The 22,622-nt window shown below is 32.3% G+C and overlaps 1 protein-coding gene across 1 annotated transcript; it reads right to left on the bottom strand.

Annotated features, from left to right (window-relative positions):
• Positions 1–285: 285 nt before the first annotated feature.
• On the bottom strand, positions 286–6,322 carry LOC111017659 (vacuolar-sorting receptor 3). Its single transcript, XM_022293476.2, has 12 exons — positions 5,661–6,322; positions 4,104–4,796; positions 3,933–4,021; positions 3,739–3,808; positions 3,585–3,668; positions 3,417–3,493; positions 3,244–3,325; positions 2,386–2,468; positions 2,241–2,307; positions 1,568–1,696; positions 1,119–1,228; positions 286–716 (listed from the first exon to the last, which is right to left on the bottom strand). Exons 1-12 carry the CDS (start codon positions 5,968–5,970, stop codon positions 618–620), a joined length of 1,893 nt encoding a protein of 630 aa, XP_022149168.1. The 5' UTR covers positions 5,971–6,322; the 3' UTR covers positions 286–617.
• Between the last annotated feature and the right edge of the window lie 16,300 nt (positions 6,323–22,622).

Below are 22,622 nucleotides of genomic sequence, written 5' to 3'. Positions count from 1 at the left end.
TGAATATTTTTTTTCAAGATCATGAAAATTAATCAAGTTAGTAAAGAGACATCAAATGTTCCATATAATTAAGTATAATTTCCCATATGAATGTCCTAGACTAATTTGCAACTTTGCAACTATCCTTTCGATATGTAACCGCTAGCAACAGAGCGATATCAAGACTTCAAAATAACGCTTCACCGTTTCGAATTCCCCCGAGACCTACTTTATTCTCATTTTGCTTCGAGACCGTGGCTCGAAGTTATTTTACACCTAGCACAATCCTCTTTATTGGTACAAATATAAGAAAAATGCTTATTTCTTATCACATGAAGAAATATCAATGTCATGAAAGCTAAATCTGATGATGGAAACTGAAGCAATTTGGGATTTTGGCAGATTTCTCAGATGCTTCAACCTAAAGAGTCTAGTAAATTTCTTCTATCTGTTAACAAGTCTACAGCCTCAAATCAAAGAGGGCTTTCACTTTTCCATGTTTATTGTCTGACCATGTACATTACATAACACAACATAAGATTTGTCCAAAAATTCGGTGACCACGATTAGAAAGCACGACGAACCATTTCGTTTGCAGAGGCATCCGAATCCTTGAAATGAAACGATGTTAGTCGCTTTCACATACGGTCCCCATTGACGTGATTCGGGACTTCTGCTTGGCTGTCCAGGGGCATATACTGTGCCATAATAGCTCTTATCTCAGAATCCATATATGCCTGCGCAAACAAAATCATAGACATTTTTAGTCCAGCAGTGAAGATGGGTCCTGTTATATATGGATATCCCGATTTTGGAAGCCGGGTCTGCCTAGTTTTTCTGGCATTAGAGAGGATGTCGTAAACATAGTCTCCGTCCCGTCTATTAGAAGCATTTTATCAAGTGTGCTATTTTCATATGTTTGGTTATTTTCATTTTGCTACTAATGAAAAAAACCACAAGGGAATCACACTAAATCAGAATAGACTGATGGATTGAACTAATAACAGTTTCCAAACAGAATGAACACATCGTGAGACTCGAAAAAACAAACTATTAAAGAGGACTAGTATTATTATTTTAGAGATCGGTTATACTCGAACATGGACAGTATAAAAGCTGCCAAGCAAAAAACAACTTACCCGTAATCTGTATTTGTACACCGCATATGCCCCACCAGCAGCCAGAGCCAGGCCTATCAAAATAATCCAGAAGAAACTCCAAGATGATCTTGCTGCACTAGCATGCTTACCTGCACAAGATGACAGAGAGACGAGAAAACCGTTACATCCTTCTGGTGTTGTTGGCTATATTTTCATTAATTACTCAAATATACAATTTTACAGAACTTATTGCATTCATATGAACTATGTGTCAAAATGATGTGCCATTCTAAATGAAGTATCGCAATTCACATATTCATGAAACAAAATATCGATGGAATGATAGGACTTTCATCACTCATTCGGCTGGAGAAAGGTCATAGGCTCATAGCTACACGGCACCTTTATTCCAACCTCTAAATGATGGAACATGAGCAAGTATAGAATTTAGACGACTGTAATTGAATCTTGCTGAAATTAAAACTCACTTATGCAGGTATCATGGTCCCTTATATATATAAGATCTCCACTGCAACTGCAGTCGTAGCTTCCCCACGTATTCTTGCAGCTACACTCGGGACATTGACAAGCCTTCCTCTCTTTGCACTCATTGATATCTGTTTAATGAAAACGACATAGAGAGTGGACAAGCTTTCTCAGGAATCATTGTTGTAAAGAAGTTCAGAAAATCAACCTGATCATTATCCTAGACCTCGAGGCATCTCGCAGCTCAAGCAGAAATTAGTAACCATCAGATTTTCTTTTTCCTTTTATTTTAATATTTTTTAAATCACCACTTTAAATGCAGAATCATTTTGAGATTAAGGAATATCAAACAAAATTGTAAAGAGTAATTCATCAGAACAAGGATTCTAGACTTTCTGTATCCAACTTACTATAGGATTATCTATATATAAAGGTACAAACAATTCCAATAAACGCATGAGTTAGCCTTTATCATCAACAGAAATGAAATTAAATACTCAAGGTGATGACCTCTTAAGCACATGGAGTAGAAATGTTTATTTCATTAACATAAACATACTTTCTGGAGTAGAAATGTTTATTTCATTAACATAAACATACTTTCTTCAGCATTGAAAAAATAGCCAAAATTTAGAAAACCTGGATGGAGCACGCCAACAATCAAAGTTTGTTTACCTTCACAATTTCTGACACCATCACCTTTAAATCCTGGAGGACATTTACATTTAACTTCCCCATTATCCTGTTACAACAAGAAGTAACTTATAACCAACAAATCTAATGAGGAAAGGTAAAGACAAAAAGCCTTAAAATAACTAACCAAACAAGCTGAGAAAGAAAGTCCATTACGACTATCTTGCCAACAACCGCCATTATTTACGTTGCACCTTCCAGGCCCTCTAGCTAAGAAAAAAGAAGAGAGAAGATCTATTAGCTTGTACACATATTTAAAATTAAGGGGAAAAGAAAAAACTTACAAGCTTAAATGGAAGCTGAAGTTCATGAATAGAGCATAGTAGTCGAAAAATATAAACCCGTGTTAAAAGTGAAGAATTTATTTGTACTGGTGAGAAAACCTTCACCGCTTTCACTTTCTAATCATAATAGCTGTTGTGTTGTGACAAACTTAACAGCTTAAAGCCCATCCCCAACAGAGTGGCAATCAAATTGTTGCACAACATGATCTTTTCTTGTAAAGTGATTTAAGTGGTGGTCTTTGCAACTATAGTAGGCTTGTAAAGTAACGACTCCTTACCATAAGCACAAAAAGACCCCAAAAAATTATAATTGGAAACAAAATTGATTGTCATATTTGCTAATTTGTTATATGGAAAAATAATTTGCAAAAATTGCAATTTTTTCCCTCAAATATTACTAATATACTTAAGATAAAGTATATGACCAAAATACCATTTATATGATATAGTATATCATTAATATACCATTTCTATATTATCGATAAAGTATATCAACGATATATGTAATGTGAAGTAAATCATTAATATACGTATATCACTGATATATTAGTTTTTGTATTTGTGTCATTTGTGTACAACTTTTTTATCATGTAACAAATATGCTATTACTTAGGCCGCATCTGCTCCCATTGTGGTGCAATGTTCTATCGCCTTTCTTACCAAAAAAGAAATGAAGAAGCTGATCGTGCCTAATTGCCTACCTTCACAGATGGTGTAACCATCTCCTTTAAGCTGCACCCCATCTACCAGTGGGCACTCACAAATCCTCCCACGGAAAGTATCCTGCATAAATGCTAAAAATAATCACTGGCAACTAAAACAGTCAAATAGCTATATAGAAGCTCGATATACTGTCGAACAATTTGCTTCCTACCTTACAGGCTGTGAGGTTGGCTGCTTTATCCTGCCAACAACCACCATTGTTCTCCAAGCATTCATTTGTCTCCATTTCTGCAATGAATGTTAGCCCGCTTGAAAGTTGTTTCTATACTGACATATGAACCGAAGAAACTTATCCCTGTGAGAAGAGAAGACAACTTACCACTACTCAAACAAATAGATGGTTCAGTGGATTCCTCAAAACCTGCACATAGGGCTTTCAGGACAGCACCCTTTGCCAGCTTTCCTGCACAGACAGAGGCATGTAAAGAAACTGAACAAATTTTTATCCAAGGGAAAGAAGCATGAGAACAAACCTCGGTACTGTCGATTATTGACCACAAGAGTTGGCAATATGGTTACATCACCCCTTGATCCCTTTCCAATCTAAAGTGAATAAATTTTCAAGCACGATTTTGTTGTTAGTATTAAATTAATAGTTGCAAACAAAGAAGTTGAAACCATTGTTTTGAAAATTTGAATGCTACTGTCCTTGAAAAGGAATACGTACTTGTGCTTGTTGCTCTTCTTTGAGGACAGGATTTTCAGAATCAGCCTCTGGGTCTCCCATGCACTTTTCTATCACGTCTACATCAAGCCCTGTGCAAAATGAACATTCATCATGATAAGTGACAAATCACTGTCCTTCACAACATAAAAAATACAAACACAATTCACCAACCAAGTGATTTAATTACGGAGTGAGCACACTCCTTGTTGTATCTTTTCTCCTTCATGGGACATCGAATTTGAAAATCAGTCACATAGTCCCACCAAACCCAGGGCCTTCCAGTTGCATTTGCAGCTCTGAAAACACAAAGCTGTCTCAGGTTTTCAATAACTACATCTTTCCCATCGTACCCTGAACTAAAATCCTGCTCTGGATCAGGAGCACAATATCTTCCATGATTGATGCATTGTGATTTGCATTGTCTGCTTAAGGTGAATGCCTGTGGACAGAACCAAGTTATATAATGTGGCGTAAACTGAGTATAGCGACGCCTCTCAAGTATCTGTGCAGCACCCTTGAAATCTTTCAAAAATTCGATCAACATGTCACACTTAAATCCACATTCATCATTACTATTAGTCCAAAGCTCATATTCCACACGATCATCGGGATGTGGAACAGCTTCTCTCCAATCAAGACTCAGGCTGACCATTTCCCCACCACTGATTTCTTTCTTTAATTGTTCACTGAAACTCTTTCTTATAAGTGCAGATGGTATTGTTATATTCTCTACATATGTTGCAGTTGAACCATCCTCTTCAGGTGAGTCCATAGTTATTAATGGCTCATCCAGGTGGTCTGCGACGAGAACTGCAGAAGCACCGACCTTTTGGGCATTCCAAACCTTAAGAGCAAATAAACAATCTGGAAAAAGGCAACAGAATAAGATATCAGATAAATTGCAAAAGTCATTAAGAAGGATTGTCACTCACAAGAAAATCTACAAGTTCAAAAGATAAAAGAAGAGCAACGTTTGAGAAATAATCCAGCCAATCTACATCATACATTGAAAAAGGTTCTGAACTGATCAGTTACTTCCATGGTATATCCAAGAAAATCACTCTACTACTCAAAAGAATCCAGAACCCAGAATTTTTAGCAAAGAAAGATATGAGTTACGAACTTACAATTTGCCACTTAATGTATCATTTCAGATCGAAGTCGCAAAAACCTTTAGCATATCACCCTAAAAAATGCCCAAATCGCAAGAGCAATGAAATTACAACTATAGCCCAGGTTTCTAAGAGTGATGAAAAGGGGAAGTTGAGCAAAATTCTTAGAACAATACCCCACCTATCAGCCATGAGAAGCCAGCAGGGCTTAAACTGAGTTTCTTTTGTCAAGAAACACGAAGTTATTATCATTAATGTTTGAAAAATTACAAGTTGAGAAATTTGTACAAAAAACTTAGCAAAGCAGAACCGCCAAAAGTTAACCATACACATTTCAAAAGATAGCAAACTAAGTATGAAGTTACATGGAAGTTAAAAACCCAGTTCAACTACAAGTATGAAAACAATGAGTAACGGACGAGAAAGGACCTTAAACCCGGAAAGTAACTAAATCTACCAAAAGGGTGCTCAGGCGTTGACAAAAGTAAGCTAAATCAAACCCATTCACGAATTATTTTCCATATCATCAAAAGGGTAACTCAAAATCACCAATACCACATCAATTTCACCTCAATACATGCAAAGGAACAACAATTACAAGAACCACAGAAGTTACCTCCACGATCAACCATGACGAAAGTAGGGAGAGACCCAGGCTTGGACTGGAACGAGATTTGGAAATCACTGAACTCTTTACAACCTTTCTGATTCTCCTTTGGATAAACTACCACACCCGCCAAGCTACCTCCATACTGAGGAACCCCAAAGTTTCCAATGGCGGAATCGTACGTCCCTCTTACTCTCTCAGGAGAAGTCACCCGCAAGCTGTTCTTTTCCACCACAAACCTCGCCATGGAAAGAGGAACCGGAGATAGCAAAAGAATCCATAGAAATAGAAAGAAACCCAAGCTTTGTTGGTGCCCCATTAAATTAAAAAACAGAGGGTTTTTGCCCAGTTCCTAGATTCGGCTTCTAAATCTGGCAAGAAATGGGGAAACACACAGCTGAAAGCTTTCTACTTCCCTTTTTTCCCCCAATTTTCAGTACATCTGAGCTTCAATCTTCCCAAAAAAGCTCAGTGGTGAAAGAATTCCATGGCGCTAGGCTTTGACTTGGTGAAAATGCTTCAGTGGGTTTCTGCTGAGGAACTAGAAGGAAGCTGAGATGAAGATGATATCCATTTTCATCGTCCTTTTCTTTGGTTCAATAATTTCACCATAATTTCATCTTTAATACTGTAATCTTTACAGTTTGCAATTATTTTTCATTTAACTGGAAAAACTGGAGATTAAGAGCGGGACGGTTGGATTGGAACTTGGGAGTAGCTTAATTAAAAAAGAAAAAGGAACAGCCTTTTTTTTTTCTTTCTAAATCCAGAATTAAAAAATTATTTGTCACATGAAAAGTTACAAATCTTTTTTTATTAGCCATAGAAATAAATAAATGTATTTATTAGAGAAAGCTAGATTTTTTGAGCTGCAATGAAACGTGGCGATTAAGCATGTCAATTTGTCTTTTCTTTAATTTGTTTTTTCCTCTGTATTTGAATTAATTTTTTTTTCTTTTTAATAAAACGAAAAGATAAGGTTGTGAAATTATTATTTTAAACATTTTGTTTTTTTTATTTTATTTTTATCTCTCTACTCGTAATTCCTATATTTTTTAAAATTAATTATTTTAATGCTTTTGTCATTTATCTTTTCTGATTTGCATAAAATCAATTTTAATTACCAACGGATCTAATTAAGATTTATATTATCAAACAAAAATATTGGAAGATCCAACCTTCACCCAACATATTAAATTAAAAAACTAAAAAAATCCTAATTAGTGTAATAGTTACTTTTCGAATAATAATCCAGTCATCTTTAAAACCCAATACTTGTATTACTTATCATTATCAATCCGAACTACCACCTCAAACATCGGCTAGTTTCGTTATATATCATAGGCCAATAGATTAAAATTTAAATATTTTTTTAATACAACATGCAGGGATAGAGATTCAAATTACTAACAACATTTTAGTTGGGGATATGTAATTTTAATGAGTTGATGTATATTTCAGTTGACTATATTAGAACAATTGATGATAAAGAATAAATAGAGTGAGTAAATTAAATAGACGGGAGTTTGGAAAAAATATATATATATTAGTAAATATCGACGTCATTGATAAAGTATTAAAGTGAATTAATGCAATAGGGTCTACCATAAAGATGAAGGTACCATCCACATCATCTATAACCATGGCATTGTCCTACATTTGGGTCACCCACGAGAAAAACGTTCCCTTAACATTAGAGACAATGAGAGATTCAATATGGACCATTGCTTAACCACCATATAATTATATATATTTAATTTCAAATTTTCTTTTCGTTAAATTATAGTCGTAGTCGTGTCTAATAAATTTTTTAATTTTAAAAAATATTTGATAGGTTTCGATTTCAATTTTGTGTCTCTAGATCTCTAAACTTTCAATTTTGTGTCTAATATGTTATTGAACTTTAAAATGTTTAATCGATCCCGAATTCATTAAAGATTTATATCTCCATTATATATTAAATTTGGTTAAAAATAAAGAAGCATATATATTATATATAAATTTAATCTAGAATATTTAATAAAAGCATAAATTTTTTTAAATGATCAGGATGTTTTTTTTAAGGACTTATTAGAAAGAAAATTTAGGAAGTAAAGTTGTAATTCAACTTCTTTGATTGGTACTCTCAATTGTCAAGAGACTTTAATGCTAAAAAAAAAATAATTCAGAATTATATGTATGTCTTTTTCACAGTACAAAAAGTCAAGATGTTCAACTTCACGGGCATTTTAATTGTTAATTGTCAGTTATCAAAAAAAAAAAGTTAATTGTAAGAAAAATGTGAAAGTTCCTTTTTTTTCTCTAATTATATATATTCAAAGGAAAAAATTGTACAAACTTATCCATGTTAATGAAAAGCGAATATAGCTTAGCAGTAATGGATATATATCACATACTAAAAGATTTTGAGTTCGATCCCTAATGATTAATTGATGATACAATATAAATATTGATTTTTTCTTTTTGACAAAGTTAATCGAGTAGGAAGATATTGTAAAAATTGTTGAAATTTTTGAATAAAATAAAGAAACACAACTATTCATAATAAGACGTGTTTCTTTTAAAAGATACAAACTTATGTGAAATGATATGTCATTTATCAAAAGACATAACCTTATACCAGAAGATAAGATGTGACTATTTAAGTGACTATTTAAATGACTACAAATAATCTATAAATTGTGGGTTCTTTCAATTTTGAAAAAGAGAAAAACTCATCCCTCAAATTTCTCTCTTTTCTCTCTATACGGGTATTTAAATACTAAAGTTATTCGTTGAGTTCTGTGCATGAAGTGCTGCACTCACAAGTTGGTAAATCCGCCTTATCCTGAGAAATAATTGTTCGTGAAACCTTAAGCACCATAGAGGGAACAAAATTGTCTTAAGGAAATAACGCTATTGCGGTCAGATTGGTTATTTTGTGTTTCCTTAAGGTTCATTTGGTAACGTTTCTGTTTCTTTATTTTTAATGAAGAAAAATGTATTGTATGGTTTCAACCTCTAAAAATTCAAGTAGGATAAAACAATTTTTTTATTTATGTTTTGGAATAAATTAGAAATGAAAACAAGAAAGAACAAACTAGTTTTAGTTGTTTCCAAAATTTCTATACTGTTCCCAAAAAAGGAGAAACAAGAAACAAAGTTAGTTGAAAAATATTTAGATTTCTTAAAAAAAAAATTGAAAATGAGAAACAAGAAACGAAAATATTACCAACAAACCCTTAATTTCTCTGCCTAATATCTCTAACAAAGATTTCTTAGTAGAGCAAAGTTGGTAAGAGAGGTGTAATATTGTCTTTTAACTTTCAATTCTACATCAAATCAGTTCACTTCTCCAATAGTATGATAAAAATTAGAACCACGATGTAGAAATACAATAGAAATTTCTTTAAAGATAACGAAAAATTATGAATTATAACCCGGCTAAAAAGTAAAACAAGTATTTAAACTTATAACTTTAACAGCGGGAAAAAATACTCAGGACCACAAACTAAATTTACCGCTAGAATAGCTGTAAATTTATAATCTAAAAAGCAAATTATTGAGCAATTACCGCAACAAAAATTTAGAACCATAAATACAAGCCACCAACCTAGATCATAACTTCAACCAAAAACATAAACTAGAACTACAAGTGCAAATTACCATAAGCTATAATTTATGCATACACACAATAATCATAAACCAAAGTTATAAGTAATATGAACGCTAATTAAATAGGAGAGTAGAATTGCAAACCAAAAATATGTTGTTATATCACTTCCAAAATATATAAACGAATACAATGTGACCCACATGATAGGTAAAATTTTAATTTGCAATACATTCTATTATCTAATATTAACAACATCTTAATAATATGCATTTAAAAAGAAAAAAAAGGAAAAAACATCAATAATATGGTTTATACACCTTAAATTTTATACCTTTGAAACCTAGCTATTTTTTAATATGATTATGCGAAATAAATTGCACGAACTTTAGATAATTAACAAAATAATAATAATAATAATAATAATAATAATAAAATATATATATATATACATACTCGGTAGCTCTACATTTTTATAAAAAGAAATCATAAAATTAGGGAGAAAATTAATAGATTAATTCCTTTTCGAGAGAAAATTCATCCTTCCCGAACACAACATACAACTCTCCATTGCACTATGCTCTCCCGGTGTGCCAGCTTGTTGTTCGGAAGAAAAATAAGAAATCCTCCAAGCCCAACTACTCTAAACACTTTAAAATCCTTTAACAACATCTAAATTAAAGATACTATAACTTTTTTCTACCGGAAGGATGAATGAGAGGATTTGTCAGCTTCTTCAAAATGGGATATCATTTTGTCTCGATCACCTAAGCGGAGACATTTTGTTCTCGGCCCCTATCCTATTAAAGCACTCAGTACCAAACATCCCCGTAATGAAACGATCAAAATAAAACAACACATTATTCTTTAGATTCATATAGTAACCAATACAAACAACATTAAACCCAAGAAAGGGTTGCAAAAAAGGAAAAAAAAAAACAAAAAAAAGTAAACAGAAATTGGTTCCACTCATGGACAGTGAACACCATTATTTAAGGTAAAAGCATCAGAATTAATAATCACAAACACCGCCGGCGGCGGCGGCAGCGGCGGGGACGCCATTAGCTAGACGCAGTTCCCTGGACCAGGACCAAAAGCAAGGCAGCGACACGCATCATTGCAAGGGTTCTTTTGATCACAACTCCTCCGATCACAACTATTTTTTCCGACCACCCCACCGGCATCAGCACCGTAGACGGCGGCGGCAGCCAAGTCTCCGGCAGCCACCATCGCCACCACCAATAATATCAGAATTATGTGCTTCCTCTCCATTATTTTTTCCAGCTTTATATCAATATATTGACCATCTCTTGTTTTTATAACCAAAGGATTTGATTGAAAACTTGTTTGGTTTGGCTCTCGTGATATGCCTGAAAATCTTATCCTTTGGAGTCAGACAACAATGAGATCCAAACGCAGTGTTCTTTGACTAAACACCTCTTCATTAATTACTTTTTCCCTAAACGACACTGCTTAATTAATTAAGCTCATTGACTTCGTGATATAAATCTTAACATCCCTGCCCAATAATATCTCCAAAGAAGTTTTCGGTTCATTAAGTTTTAATGTACGAGATCTTGTAACGGTGAGATTTTATCGATTATACAAGTGATTATAATTAACATATACCTTCAACCAAGAGGTTGTGCATTCGATCTCTCACCCCACATATTGTACAAAAAAAAAAAAGAAGAAGAAAGAAGTAGATCCTATCGATTAGTATTACGTAGAAGAAAGCAATCATAAACACTAGTATAATTAGATCTGCTCTTCATAGATAAATTTGGAATTTGTGATCTCAAGTAAGATCGGTTTAGGATCATGAGATCTTTTTCTATTAGATAAAGTACTGTTACACAAAATGTACTTCTTAGGCATTTGCTAAAATATTATTAGGGAGATGATAATATTTTTTAAGACAAAATGTATAAGAGATAAATTGTTAAGGATGATAAAATAAGGGACCTTACATGAGTTTATAATAGACATGGGCTACTCCTCTCCATTGGTTTTGAGATGGAACCCCATGACTATTAATAGAAATAACTATAAAATATATTTCGAATAAGTGGATATATTTAAAGGTTATTAGGAGACAGATATTCCAAATATATCTCCAATAACTATAGAGGGTATCTGTATTATTAATGTAGTGATCAAAATTTCAGATGGCATGGTATATGTAAAAATATTGTTCTGTTTTTAAGGTTAAATATCCTACCCGATTTAATATAGGATTAGATTAGAATAATTAGATAGGGTTGGTTGAATTTTTTATTGTAGAATAAAGTTGATATATATGGATTTTAAGCTAGTTCAATAAGTCCAGACAATTAGTAAATTAGATTTGTATGTTAAAATTCCCTCATTCCCTGGTTTGCTCTGTAAAAAAGAAATAATATTATTTCCAAATATCACACCATTATTCCTTTTATCCAATTGTGACATTACAATGTGATTTATTAACTAATTAAGACATTAATAATTTTGTTTCAAAGTTAATAGGGCTGAATCCTTATTTCTCTGTTTAACATGTAAAATTGTAAAAAAAAGAAAAAAAGAAAAGCAACATCATTGAAATAGGGGCTTGCTTAAAAATGTTTGATACCTTAGAAGAAGTGAAATAGCACATTATGAGTTTGTTTCCGAGTCTAGTAGCTAAGTAGCTAGTGTGAAGCATAGTCGGACAACAGAGAAACTGCAGAAAGGAGAATCGAGAGAGCGGTCAAACCAATTACAACAATATCAGGCTCTTGTTGTTCAGGTGCTTGTGCCTGCATACAGACCTATATCTCAAAAGAAAAATGTCCATCATCAACTTAGTTAGATCCCGGATGAGTTTGAAGCCTCCGACACCTTTTTTTTAAGACTTTTTGTTTGTTTTAGTACAACTCAATTATAGTGATATTTGTGTGATATTATGACAGCTGCTATTTTATTGCATCCGTCACAATTGTCTCCTTCATCAATCTTTCCATCGACCAAATCCACCATCTATAAAATAGAATTCTACATCGAAACAAATTGTTTAGATAAATAAGGCCGCCTCATACCGCTTTTAATTCAAGGAGCTAAAGGATTCAATTTATGTACACAATTAAGTTGAGGTACATGACTCTAACTAGTATCCCATATGATGAGAAATAAATCTTTCCATATGTATCTACATAATTACATATATACCCATTTTGGATCTTAGTTTGCATAAGCATTTGTTTCCAAACATAGATATTTTCCCTTACTTTATCGTCTTCAAATTTTTCCACATGTCAAATTGTTAATATGAAATTATACTTGTTCTTCCCATACTCGTATCATTACTTACATTCAAGCAAATTTGTGCTCAATGGTGAAATTTGGACCCAGGATAGGTATGTTCATATGTTCATATCTCTAAAGGCTTTTGCTAAACTGTTTTCTAAACATTAGTTTCTTTTCTTTAAACATTAAGATGATGAGATTATCTCTAACATTAGTTATATTTTTATATATGAAAATTAAAGTGAGGTTTTTGTGTTTTCACTTTTTCAAATTTTGACATGTGGATGAGGAGACTCTCTCTAAAGTTCCAATCTCGCTAACATGAGTTTAACTTAGTGGTAATTGACACTTATTTCTGATCAAAAGGTCATGAGTTCAAATCTCACGCTCCAGTCGTTTTAAAAAAAAACAGAAGAAAGTTCCAACCTCATTCTTCGTCCCACATTGAAAGAAATTAAAGCTACAACCTAACCTTTTTTATGTAATGAAGCGGGAGATGGGACCCACGCCGAGGTTGGTAATGCAGGCTTGTGACCCAAGTGGGGGCCATAAAGTGGTTGAAAGTTGGACCTTTCTTTGGGCTGGGCTTCCGGGAGATGTCTTCTGGCTCGCCCATTTAGAGATTGGAGTTGGGCCTTGTATCTTGGGCCAAAAGCCCAGCAAGCATTGTCCTTGACTGGACGAAGGTGCGAAAGGATTACGGCATGTTCTTCAAGTCAAATAAGTGCCCAATGGGAAACTCTTGACAGCCACTTTTGTTTATTTTGGTTTCATTTTTCCAAGACAAACAAGTGCCCAATCAACTTACAAGTATTAAAATCTGCATCCAGATATCGACATTAAAAAATGCGTATGAATCAGTCTCAGTTTAACAAGTCTGCCAAACCACTTCCTTGATCCTATCCATTAAGAAGAGTGAATTGACTAGTTAAAAAAGTAAAAGTGTAGGCCACACTAAGAACAAAGAAGAAAGCAAATAAGAGCACAAAGAGATGAGAAGAAACAGATTGTATGGGCGTTGGTGGTAGCCATGATATTGGTTATGGCCAATTTGGGTGAGGCAGAGGCAGCCACAGGCGAAGATCATCTCATTGAACTTCCCTCCCATGTTTGCAAACCACGGATGATAATACTAATAAGAAGAGCCTGTTTTCAAGAAAATCTTTAGATATTAAATATTGCGGTGCATATATTTGCAATCCTTGTGACCCGCCCGCTATGTGTTTGCTATGACATCTCCATCGGCTCGGTGCTTGCATTACTCCAAAATCAATTGGCAATGACATGAGTAGTCCATATCTATTATAAACTATCATTAGGTCCATTTTCTTTTCAATGTGGGATCCTTAACTCTGTTTAGTCTTCTTCGTTTTAGGGGCTATTGCCATTTGAACCGGTCAAAAAGAGAAAATATTAAAAATAGGTTTGAGAGCAACTTTTGACCTTTCGGAGATTTAAAAAAAAAAAGATTTCTTCAAAAATATTGAAAAATAATTGTTTTAATCCAACGGTTTTATTTACTTGTCATGTGTACATAAAAAAAACAAGTATAAGTTATAAGCCAAATTTGATAACTCTTCTCGAGGTCCCTCACTGACCTCTTTGGATTCCCTAAAATGGCAGTCGATTGTTAAGTTCCCGATTCCAGAATTTTGACCCGATTTCCTGAATTTTATTTAATAATGAATCATGTGTGTATATATTTACCTTTCATCAATGTTCAAAGGTGGCTAAACATTACATTGCTCTGAAAAATTGAAATGTGATCTATTACGCTAAGTAAGAAACCTTAAAAATAAAAAGTCGTGAAAGAGAAAAGTAAAAAAAAAAAGTAGTAGAAGAAGAAAGAAATAAATAAACTTCAAATTGTTGTTCGAAATGATTGGAAGAAAATAATTTATAAGTTCTAAGAAAGAAAGATGTTGCAAAATTGTTTAGATTCGATATCTTTTAATATACTATAATATAACAGTGTTAAAGGATGATAATAAGAAAGTAAAAAATTAGTGTTTGCATAGTTAAAAAAAAAAAAGATTTACCTCTCACCACAATAGATGCTGGTGTTCAAATCTCAAAAATATAAAAAATAAAAAAAAATCGAGAGAAAGAAGCTATATTCTCTACTTTCTATATATTCTTTATTTGGCTCTTTTAAGAACAATCGTCAAAAAAAGAAGTGTTGTTTGTTGTGAAACTTTGATCTAAATCTCTAGATGTAGAGTGGTTCAAGCTCTACAATATTTCATTTAGATTATTGTATTATGTAGGGGGACAAGCTAAAGACCCACTGTGTCGGTAGTTAATAAAAATATTCACTCTGCTACTTCTATTAGCGCCGGACCTTGAGTCGAATTGATCGTGTGTCATGTGCAACGTCCATCAATGATGGTTCATTAATGTCCATTGATTTAGACTCCTTCCCCTTCCTAACTACGAATAAGATCGAGAGGAGCCCGAACCAAACCAAGAACGAAAACGGATTCGATTCACTCCCCATTCTCTCTTAAATAAAGCTCGCCCTCGAGCTTTTAATAGTCAGGGGCGGGTCGGCCGGGTCTTTCCCTGTTGTTCTGTTCCCGCCACGAGAAAGACGCACAGAAGAGGTATGCCCAGCGCGCGAAGGATCCGTTGAGACTTTCTCTTGTCTCGATAGGGAAATTTGTATATATATAATTAAACCATCTCATCCTATTAACAAGAAATAACTTACTTTGCTATTAGCTCATATATACAAAATACATATATATATCATGCTCTAAATATGACAATTATATTATGAAGTGAAAATTGTCAAATCATTTTAAAAAAACTTTCTAAATTAAGAATATAGAGAAATTTAGCGTGTATAAAATTAAATAAATAGAAAGCAAAATTGTAAGAGAGAGGCTGAACGAGTTGCCTAATATTTGTGAAACAAACTCTCCAACTATGTTTTATAACAAAAATTGACCAAATTAAAACAATATATACATTGCCAACCATAGTTATTACAATAAACAATTAATCATATACTAAATACGTTAAAAAAATCACCAATTTCTCCATTAGGATCTCTTTCACTGAACTATTAGGAGCCAACAAGACCTTGAATCCCCGATTGCTGGAAGGATGCACACGGTACACCTCTATTATTAAGGAGTCTCAATTTAACAGGTATGCAACGACTCCTTCCAATTGATGAGGAAGAGTGAATTGACTAATTAAAAGAGTAAAAATATGGAAACCTTAAAATATATCCAAGCCACGTCGTATAAAATAGCCTCAATATAACAAAACACAATCGAACAAAGAACAAAGCAAATAAGAGCACAGCATAGAGAGATCAGAGAGAGATGGAGAAGAAACAGATTGTACCTACGTTGGTGGTGGTGACGATAATGATTATGGCGTTTTTGGGCAAGGCAGAGGAAGAAGACGATCTCCTTCAACTCGAACTTCCATCTTCTAGGGATGAAGATGATCTGGTCGAACTCGAACTCGAACTCGAACTTCCATCCGATGCTGAGAAAGAAGATGTGACCATGAATGAAAACAAGTACTTGTTTCCACGAAAATCTTTAGGTGGTGGCCCGAAATACAAATCAGATGATAAATGTAGGGGACAGGCATGCGGCAACTTTTTAACATCCCATTGTCCCCAAGGTTGTAGATGTCGTAAAATGGATCACATGAGCTTTCATTATATGACCTTTTATGCTTGTGTCGATCGGTAATTAGCCTCTCTTCTAATCTACTTCTTTTTTTTTCTATTTAAAGCTAATTTGTGTCTTAACTTTTTAATCTTCCACCTACATTTAATAAATTACGAGTCATGTTGTTGTTGTTAGTTTTACTTTATTTATATATATATGGGTTACATTTCTTTGTCTAATGCTGAGAATTTGTACCAACCAAGTTAAATCTCTTTATTTAGGCTAATTTCAAAAATTAGGACATAAATCACGGAAAAAAGGAGAGGGAATTTGCATTTTTTGAGGATTACTAAAAAATATTGAAATAAAGAATTAGGACATAATTATTATTATTATTTTTTTTTTGTGAAAAAGCAAAAAGGATGGGAAGAATTCCAACCTTTAGTTTTTAGGGAGGTAAGTAATGTCTTGATCAATTGAGCTTTCAAATTTTTTTTCACTTAATATGAGATAAAAATAAAATAAAAGAGAATATTAATTTATGGTTAAATTACAAACTTAGTCTCTAAACTTTCTAGTATCTAATATGTCATGAGACTTAAAAAGACATAAATTTGAAGTGCAATAACTTAATATACACTTTTCTAAAGTCAAGAAATCTATTAGACACCATGCTAAAAGTTTATATGCTAAATTTGTAATTTAATTTTAGTTTATCGAAAGAATTAGTTTCTTTTACGCGGTCCTTTCTATTGGATTAAATATATGGTTAGAATAATCAACATATTTAAACTCAAACAAAAAGACAAACAAAAAACAATTGGAGCAATATTATAACACTCATGGAATAAACTTTGTAGTATAATTGTGCATGGCCGGTGCTATAAAATAGTCCCAAGAGGCAATGGAAAAAACATAACCCTAAAACAAAGCAAATAAGGGCATAGAGAGAGCGAAAGGAGAAGAAAAATATTGTCTCCGCGTTGGTGATGGCCATGATATTGCTTCTGGTTACTTTGGTTTAGGCAACCATTGTCACCACCGCAAAAAATAGACAATATCATATCATTGTGAAAATACTTATGCTACATGAGTAGATCATTAACAGAATGGTTGCAATTATTTTTTAAGAATCAATTATAATTGAGATAAAATGCATAAAAATTAAAAACTATAGAAAATATGATGATGAATAAAGAATTAAATTCTTACAAAATACAAAACTTAAATCTCCTTGAAATGTCGCTTAAGTATAAATGTCTACATATAAATATTACATCACATTTGTTATTTTGAAAAAGGAGATGGAATTTACGTTATATATACATTATATGACAAGCTTGTTGCAACTAATTAATTATTTGAAAACATTTAGGTTAAATTATCTAAATTAGAATAGAATCTTAGTAAAAACTATCAAATACCTAGTAATTGTTTACGGTATTGTAAAACTGAAGAATACTTGGTTCACATAGTTATTTTATTTATTGACTCTATATATTATTTTTAAATGTGGTTGATATGATTAATTGAAAATAAAAAAGTTTATACTCAAGCAAACAAATTTTAAAGAAAAGAGAGAGTCCCAATTTAAACATAGGTTAGATTGGAACTAGAGATAGATAAAAAAAAAAAAAGAAAATTAGTTTAATAAAAAGGCCCTTAGATTTTTTCAATAGTATTTGGTTAAATCATTAAAGTAATTTAAAAAATTTTAAGTAAACTTAAAAAAGTACTTAATTAATGATTCTTCCAAAAACTACCTCATGAAAGAAGCATTTTTCACTTATAAAGAAATAGCTATTTTAAAAGTCATCGAAAACTCATCCTAACTCTGTCTTCTAAGATAAATTTTATTCTACTGTCCTATGAACTTCAATTTTTCTAGGGTAACGAGCAATTTAAAAGGGTACGGATCGTAGGGTGGTTTTAAGCAAGATTTTAATTATCGATATCGATGGAAATGTCGTCTCTCTTGTTATTGGTTCGAGTCTTACACTATGCGATATCGATAAAAATGTCGAAACCTCACTTTCATGGAAATATCGATAAAATGTCGATGTAAAAGTTCTAATAATAAAAAATCTAGTGTTAATAATCCCATCTTACTAAGATAGTAAAGACCTAACAAAGGGTTTTATATCACTCCTCTCATTGTCGATGAGTTTTGGGTTGAAACCCATCATTATTATTTAAACATTTCATCTTTTCTAAATAAGTTGAAAATAATTAATATAAATATTATGTCTATATTAGTGAGACGTTGTTGATATTTTTTTAATATTATGGAAATAGAGATAATGTCTTCGAATGACTGTTTTAGAAATTTATTTACACAAATGTCTAAATTTTTCTAATTTTACACTTTTAGATTTCTAGGATTTTATTTTAATTCTGATTTTACCTCATTTACATTTATTATAGTTATTTGTTTTTTGTTTGGAAATATAAAAGATTTAATTTCATAAATTATTATCATAATCCTTTAATTATTGTGGCCCCATACTAATTTTCAACACAAATCCTTTAATTCACTCCTTCAAAATCTTAATTTACTCCTTCAAAAAATTAATTTTCCGTTAATTCACTCCCACTCAATCTTCAAAGACAATTCAAAATCACGGAAACATCTTTTGAAGTCTCAATAAACATATATCCACATATTTAAAAAATATATTCAAAATTACAGTATATATCCACTTATATATCGGCATATGTATATTAAAAATCACTATAGTATATATCCGCATATTCGCATATATAAAAGTTGAGTTATAAAATATATCCTAATCAAATCACTATAATATATATCCTCATATATACAATATTTCACACGAAATCAGAAATTGAAAACAACTGTTGGAATGCAAACCTTTCAATCGGGAGATGAACTGCTCTGGCCACTAGAAAAAATGGAGGCGGCCAGAGATGAAGGCAGGCAGACGCTGTCCAAAGATGAAGGCAGGCAGAAACGACGTGAAGAACCGACAGAAATCTCCTTTTGAAGGGGATAAACGCAAACGAAATGCTCTTGCGATAGAGAAAAACGGAGCCGGTTGGAGAGAAAGGCAGACAGCGACGGACGGTTGGATAAGAAAAGGGAGGGTCGAAGCCGGTTGAAAAGTATCATTAGTACATTTTGAGGGATTTGACCTCCCAATTTACCAATTCTAGATTTTAATAATTATTTAATATTGAGATGGATACTTAAAAGGATATACTAGTAATTTGTGTGATGACTACCATCTAATTAGGGTTGTTTCATGACAAAATGGTAAATTCTATACTTTTACCTAATTATGATTTCTAAATAGACCATGTATGTAGTAATCCCATGGAAATATCGATTTATCCTTTGTGTCGATGTCGAATCCATGGATACAAGAAAATGTTGATAGAAATATAGACATCTCGAATAATATTTAATACCATGATTTTAACGGTCATTTTTATTCATTTATTCTTTGTCCTTAAATTATCATAAGTATTCGATTTTATGGAACTTTTATCCACTTTGTAATGTGAAGTTTTGAAATATAATTAATATTACTTTTTCTTTCTTTCTCCTTTTAAGATAGGAAAAATTATTCGAATCTTTAGAGAAATAAGTATTGTTATATGTCCATCTTTCTTTTTTTTTCACAAACATCAGTCTACTCTAGAATTAGTTTTTTAATGTGTCCCTACACATTTTCGAGCAATATTATAATATTTTAGCAAACATTTGAAGTAAAATAATGTTGCATCCGGGTGCTATAAAATAGTCCCAAGAGGCCATGGAAACAACACACAACTCTCAAACGCAAAGCAAATAAGTGCATAGAGGGATCAGAGAGATGGAGAAGAAACAGATTGCATCCATGCTGGCGGTGGCGACGATTCTGCTTATGGCCACTTTTTGTAATTAAGGCAGAGGCTGCCACCGGCGACGGCCATCTGCTTGAACTTCCCTCTGAAGCTGCTGCAACGAATGCCAACAAGTAGTTGTTCTCAAGAAAATCTTTAGGCGATGGCCTGAAACCAAGCTCTGAACCTGGGACATGTGTGGGCATTGGTGCATGCATATGATTATAAGAATTAACAATCTATGATCATTCTTGTTGATGGTTTGTTTTGTTAATTTTATGGTGTTTTATGTGTGCTTAACGAAACTTTTGTGGGTAAGTTTTGTTAACAGTTGTCTTGTAATCTTCGAGCTACAATAATTAATAAATTACAAGTCATGTTGTTGTTGTTCTCTATCAAATCTTTCGAGTTGAAACGGTCAAAATTACTTTCCTTTTCATTATCATGTTTGACAAATTAGAAAATTGAATTTAGAAAAGTTCCTTAAAATAAGTTTAAATTGATTTTTAAGGATTGATCACTTATATGGTGATTATGGAAAATCAGACGAGTAGCCCATGTCATTATAAATCCTTGCTAGATCCATTTTCTTTTCAATGTTGGATCCTTAACATGTCCCTCAAGATCGTGGCTTATTTGACAAATCGATCTTTGATCGGATCTTATTTTTGGATCGGATGCTCGTTTGAGCTTTTGAACTCTTATACTAATAGATGTTTCATCTCAAAATTAATTGATAAGGAAAACAATAATTCAAATATATTATAAACCATTGTTAATTAGATTCTTTTTTCTTTTTAAGGTGGATCCTTGACCCAAGTTAAATAGTACTTCTATGTATGCTAATTTCACGAATTACAGGGCATAAATACAGGAAGAGAACTATCAACATTTGAATTCTTTTTGTAAAAAATACGTTGGAAGGCAAAAATTTTGTTTGCATGTATGGTATGGCAGATAAGTTAATTAATGAGAGTGAACTATAAAGAGAAAGGAAGGAAAGAAGATTTATGGATAATCTTTGATAGTTAATTGGACATTTGATCCGCTGATGTGTCCACTCAAGAAAGCCAAATTTCTTATTCCTGCTTAGTGATTTTGACAGGTCACTCCCTTTTTTATTAATCAAATTTGACTCATTAAGAAATTAATTCTAATTTTAAAACCACTTTAAATTTATTTTCAAATTATTATTGGATGATTTTTAAAATCAATTATACTTAAATCTATTTTTCAAAATTATTCATTCTATCATCACTCCCAATTAACACAACTTTAAATGAAAGCATTTTGTGATTTGTGCAATTTACGGTAGAAAAATAGAAAAACTGTTGGCCAACGAGGAGATCAATATCTTGAGATATGAAGTCTTTGAAATAAAAAAAAAAACCAAAAGTAGATAGAATCATATCATAGAAATGTGATGTCGTCGTCTGCTACAGAAATAATAAGCTAAACATATATTTAATAAAGACTAAAATAGATCATATCAAAAAAATATTACTATTATTTTGATGGGCCAAATTAAAAATTAAAAATAAAGGAAAACGTAACGTATATCAAATATTAAGAAGAATACTTTAATTAGGTTAAGAAATCAAGGAATATAGGTTTGTGAGATACGTATATCTTGAACTAACCATAATCTAACTAAAATATAGAAAATTGAACCCACAAATATCTAATACAAATAATAATGTTTCTTCCTCTGACGGATTTTTTTGGAGAAATATTGATTGGAATATACTTTTTTAGGGTGTGATTCTAAATATCCGTCGACACGTCGATGTTTGATCTATCCACATATCCATGTTTCTTGATTCGATCCACATATCCATGTTTCCATGATTCGACATCGATAGAGAGGGATAAATCGACATTTTCATCATAATACAAAAAAATCGACAAAATATGAAAAATATCAACAAAATATTACTAATATATACATAATATTAATATTAATTATTTTTAACATATTTAGAAATAGAAAAATGTTTATTTGTCAATTTAAATACTTTTTACAATTTTTTAATTTCTCTAACTTTTACAAAAATATCTATCGACATCGACATTTTATTGATATTTCACTAGATATTTCCATAAAATTGAGACCTCGACATTTCCATCGATATCGATATTTAAAACCTTGTGTTACAAGAAACGATAATAATGGATAGTAAAATAAAAAAAAATCAGGGTTGGTAGCAGAGAGTGATGGAAAGAAGAAAAAGAAGTTTGGATTTAAAATTAAATTGTCAATTAATAAAATCAGATAAATATAGTGACCATTCAAAATGGGTTATTAAAGACTCATTTGGTAACGTTATCGGTTCCTATTTCTTGTTTCTTTTTAGATTGGTTACCAAATATATCGTTTCTAAAAAAAATAAGAAACAGAAATAAAAAATAGAAAACAAAAACGTTACCAAACGGACGCCTTTTATTTGGCAGTTTTCTGGATGTTAAATACCATTCGATGGGTTAAATACCATTTGATCACAGCCTAATTGAGTGTCTGTTCCTAAAACAAGAACAATGAATGGACATATATAATGCAATAAAACAAACTTGTTTGGTGACAGGAATGACATATCCTTATTCAAGTCCAACTTATGTGTGTTCGGTGTCCAAATCATTCAA

The sequence above is a fragment of the Momordica charantia genome (assembly GCF_013281855.1).
Source record: "Momordica charantia cultivar OHB3-1 chromosome 10 unlocalized genomic scaffold, Mcharantia_2.0 BLBB01000010.1, whole genome shotgun sequence".
Taxonomy (NCBI): domain Eukaryota; kingdom Viridiplantae; phylum Streptophyta; class Magnoliopsida; order Cucurbitales; family Cucurbitaceae; genus Momordica; species Momordica charantia.
The sequence above is the reverse complement of the archived record's forward strand: the minus strand, read 5'-3'. Positions and strand labels throughout refer to the sequence as shown.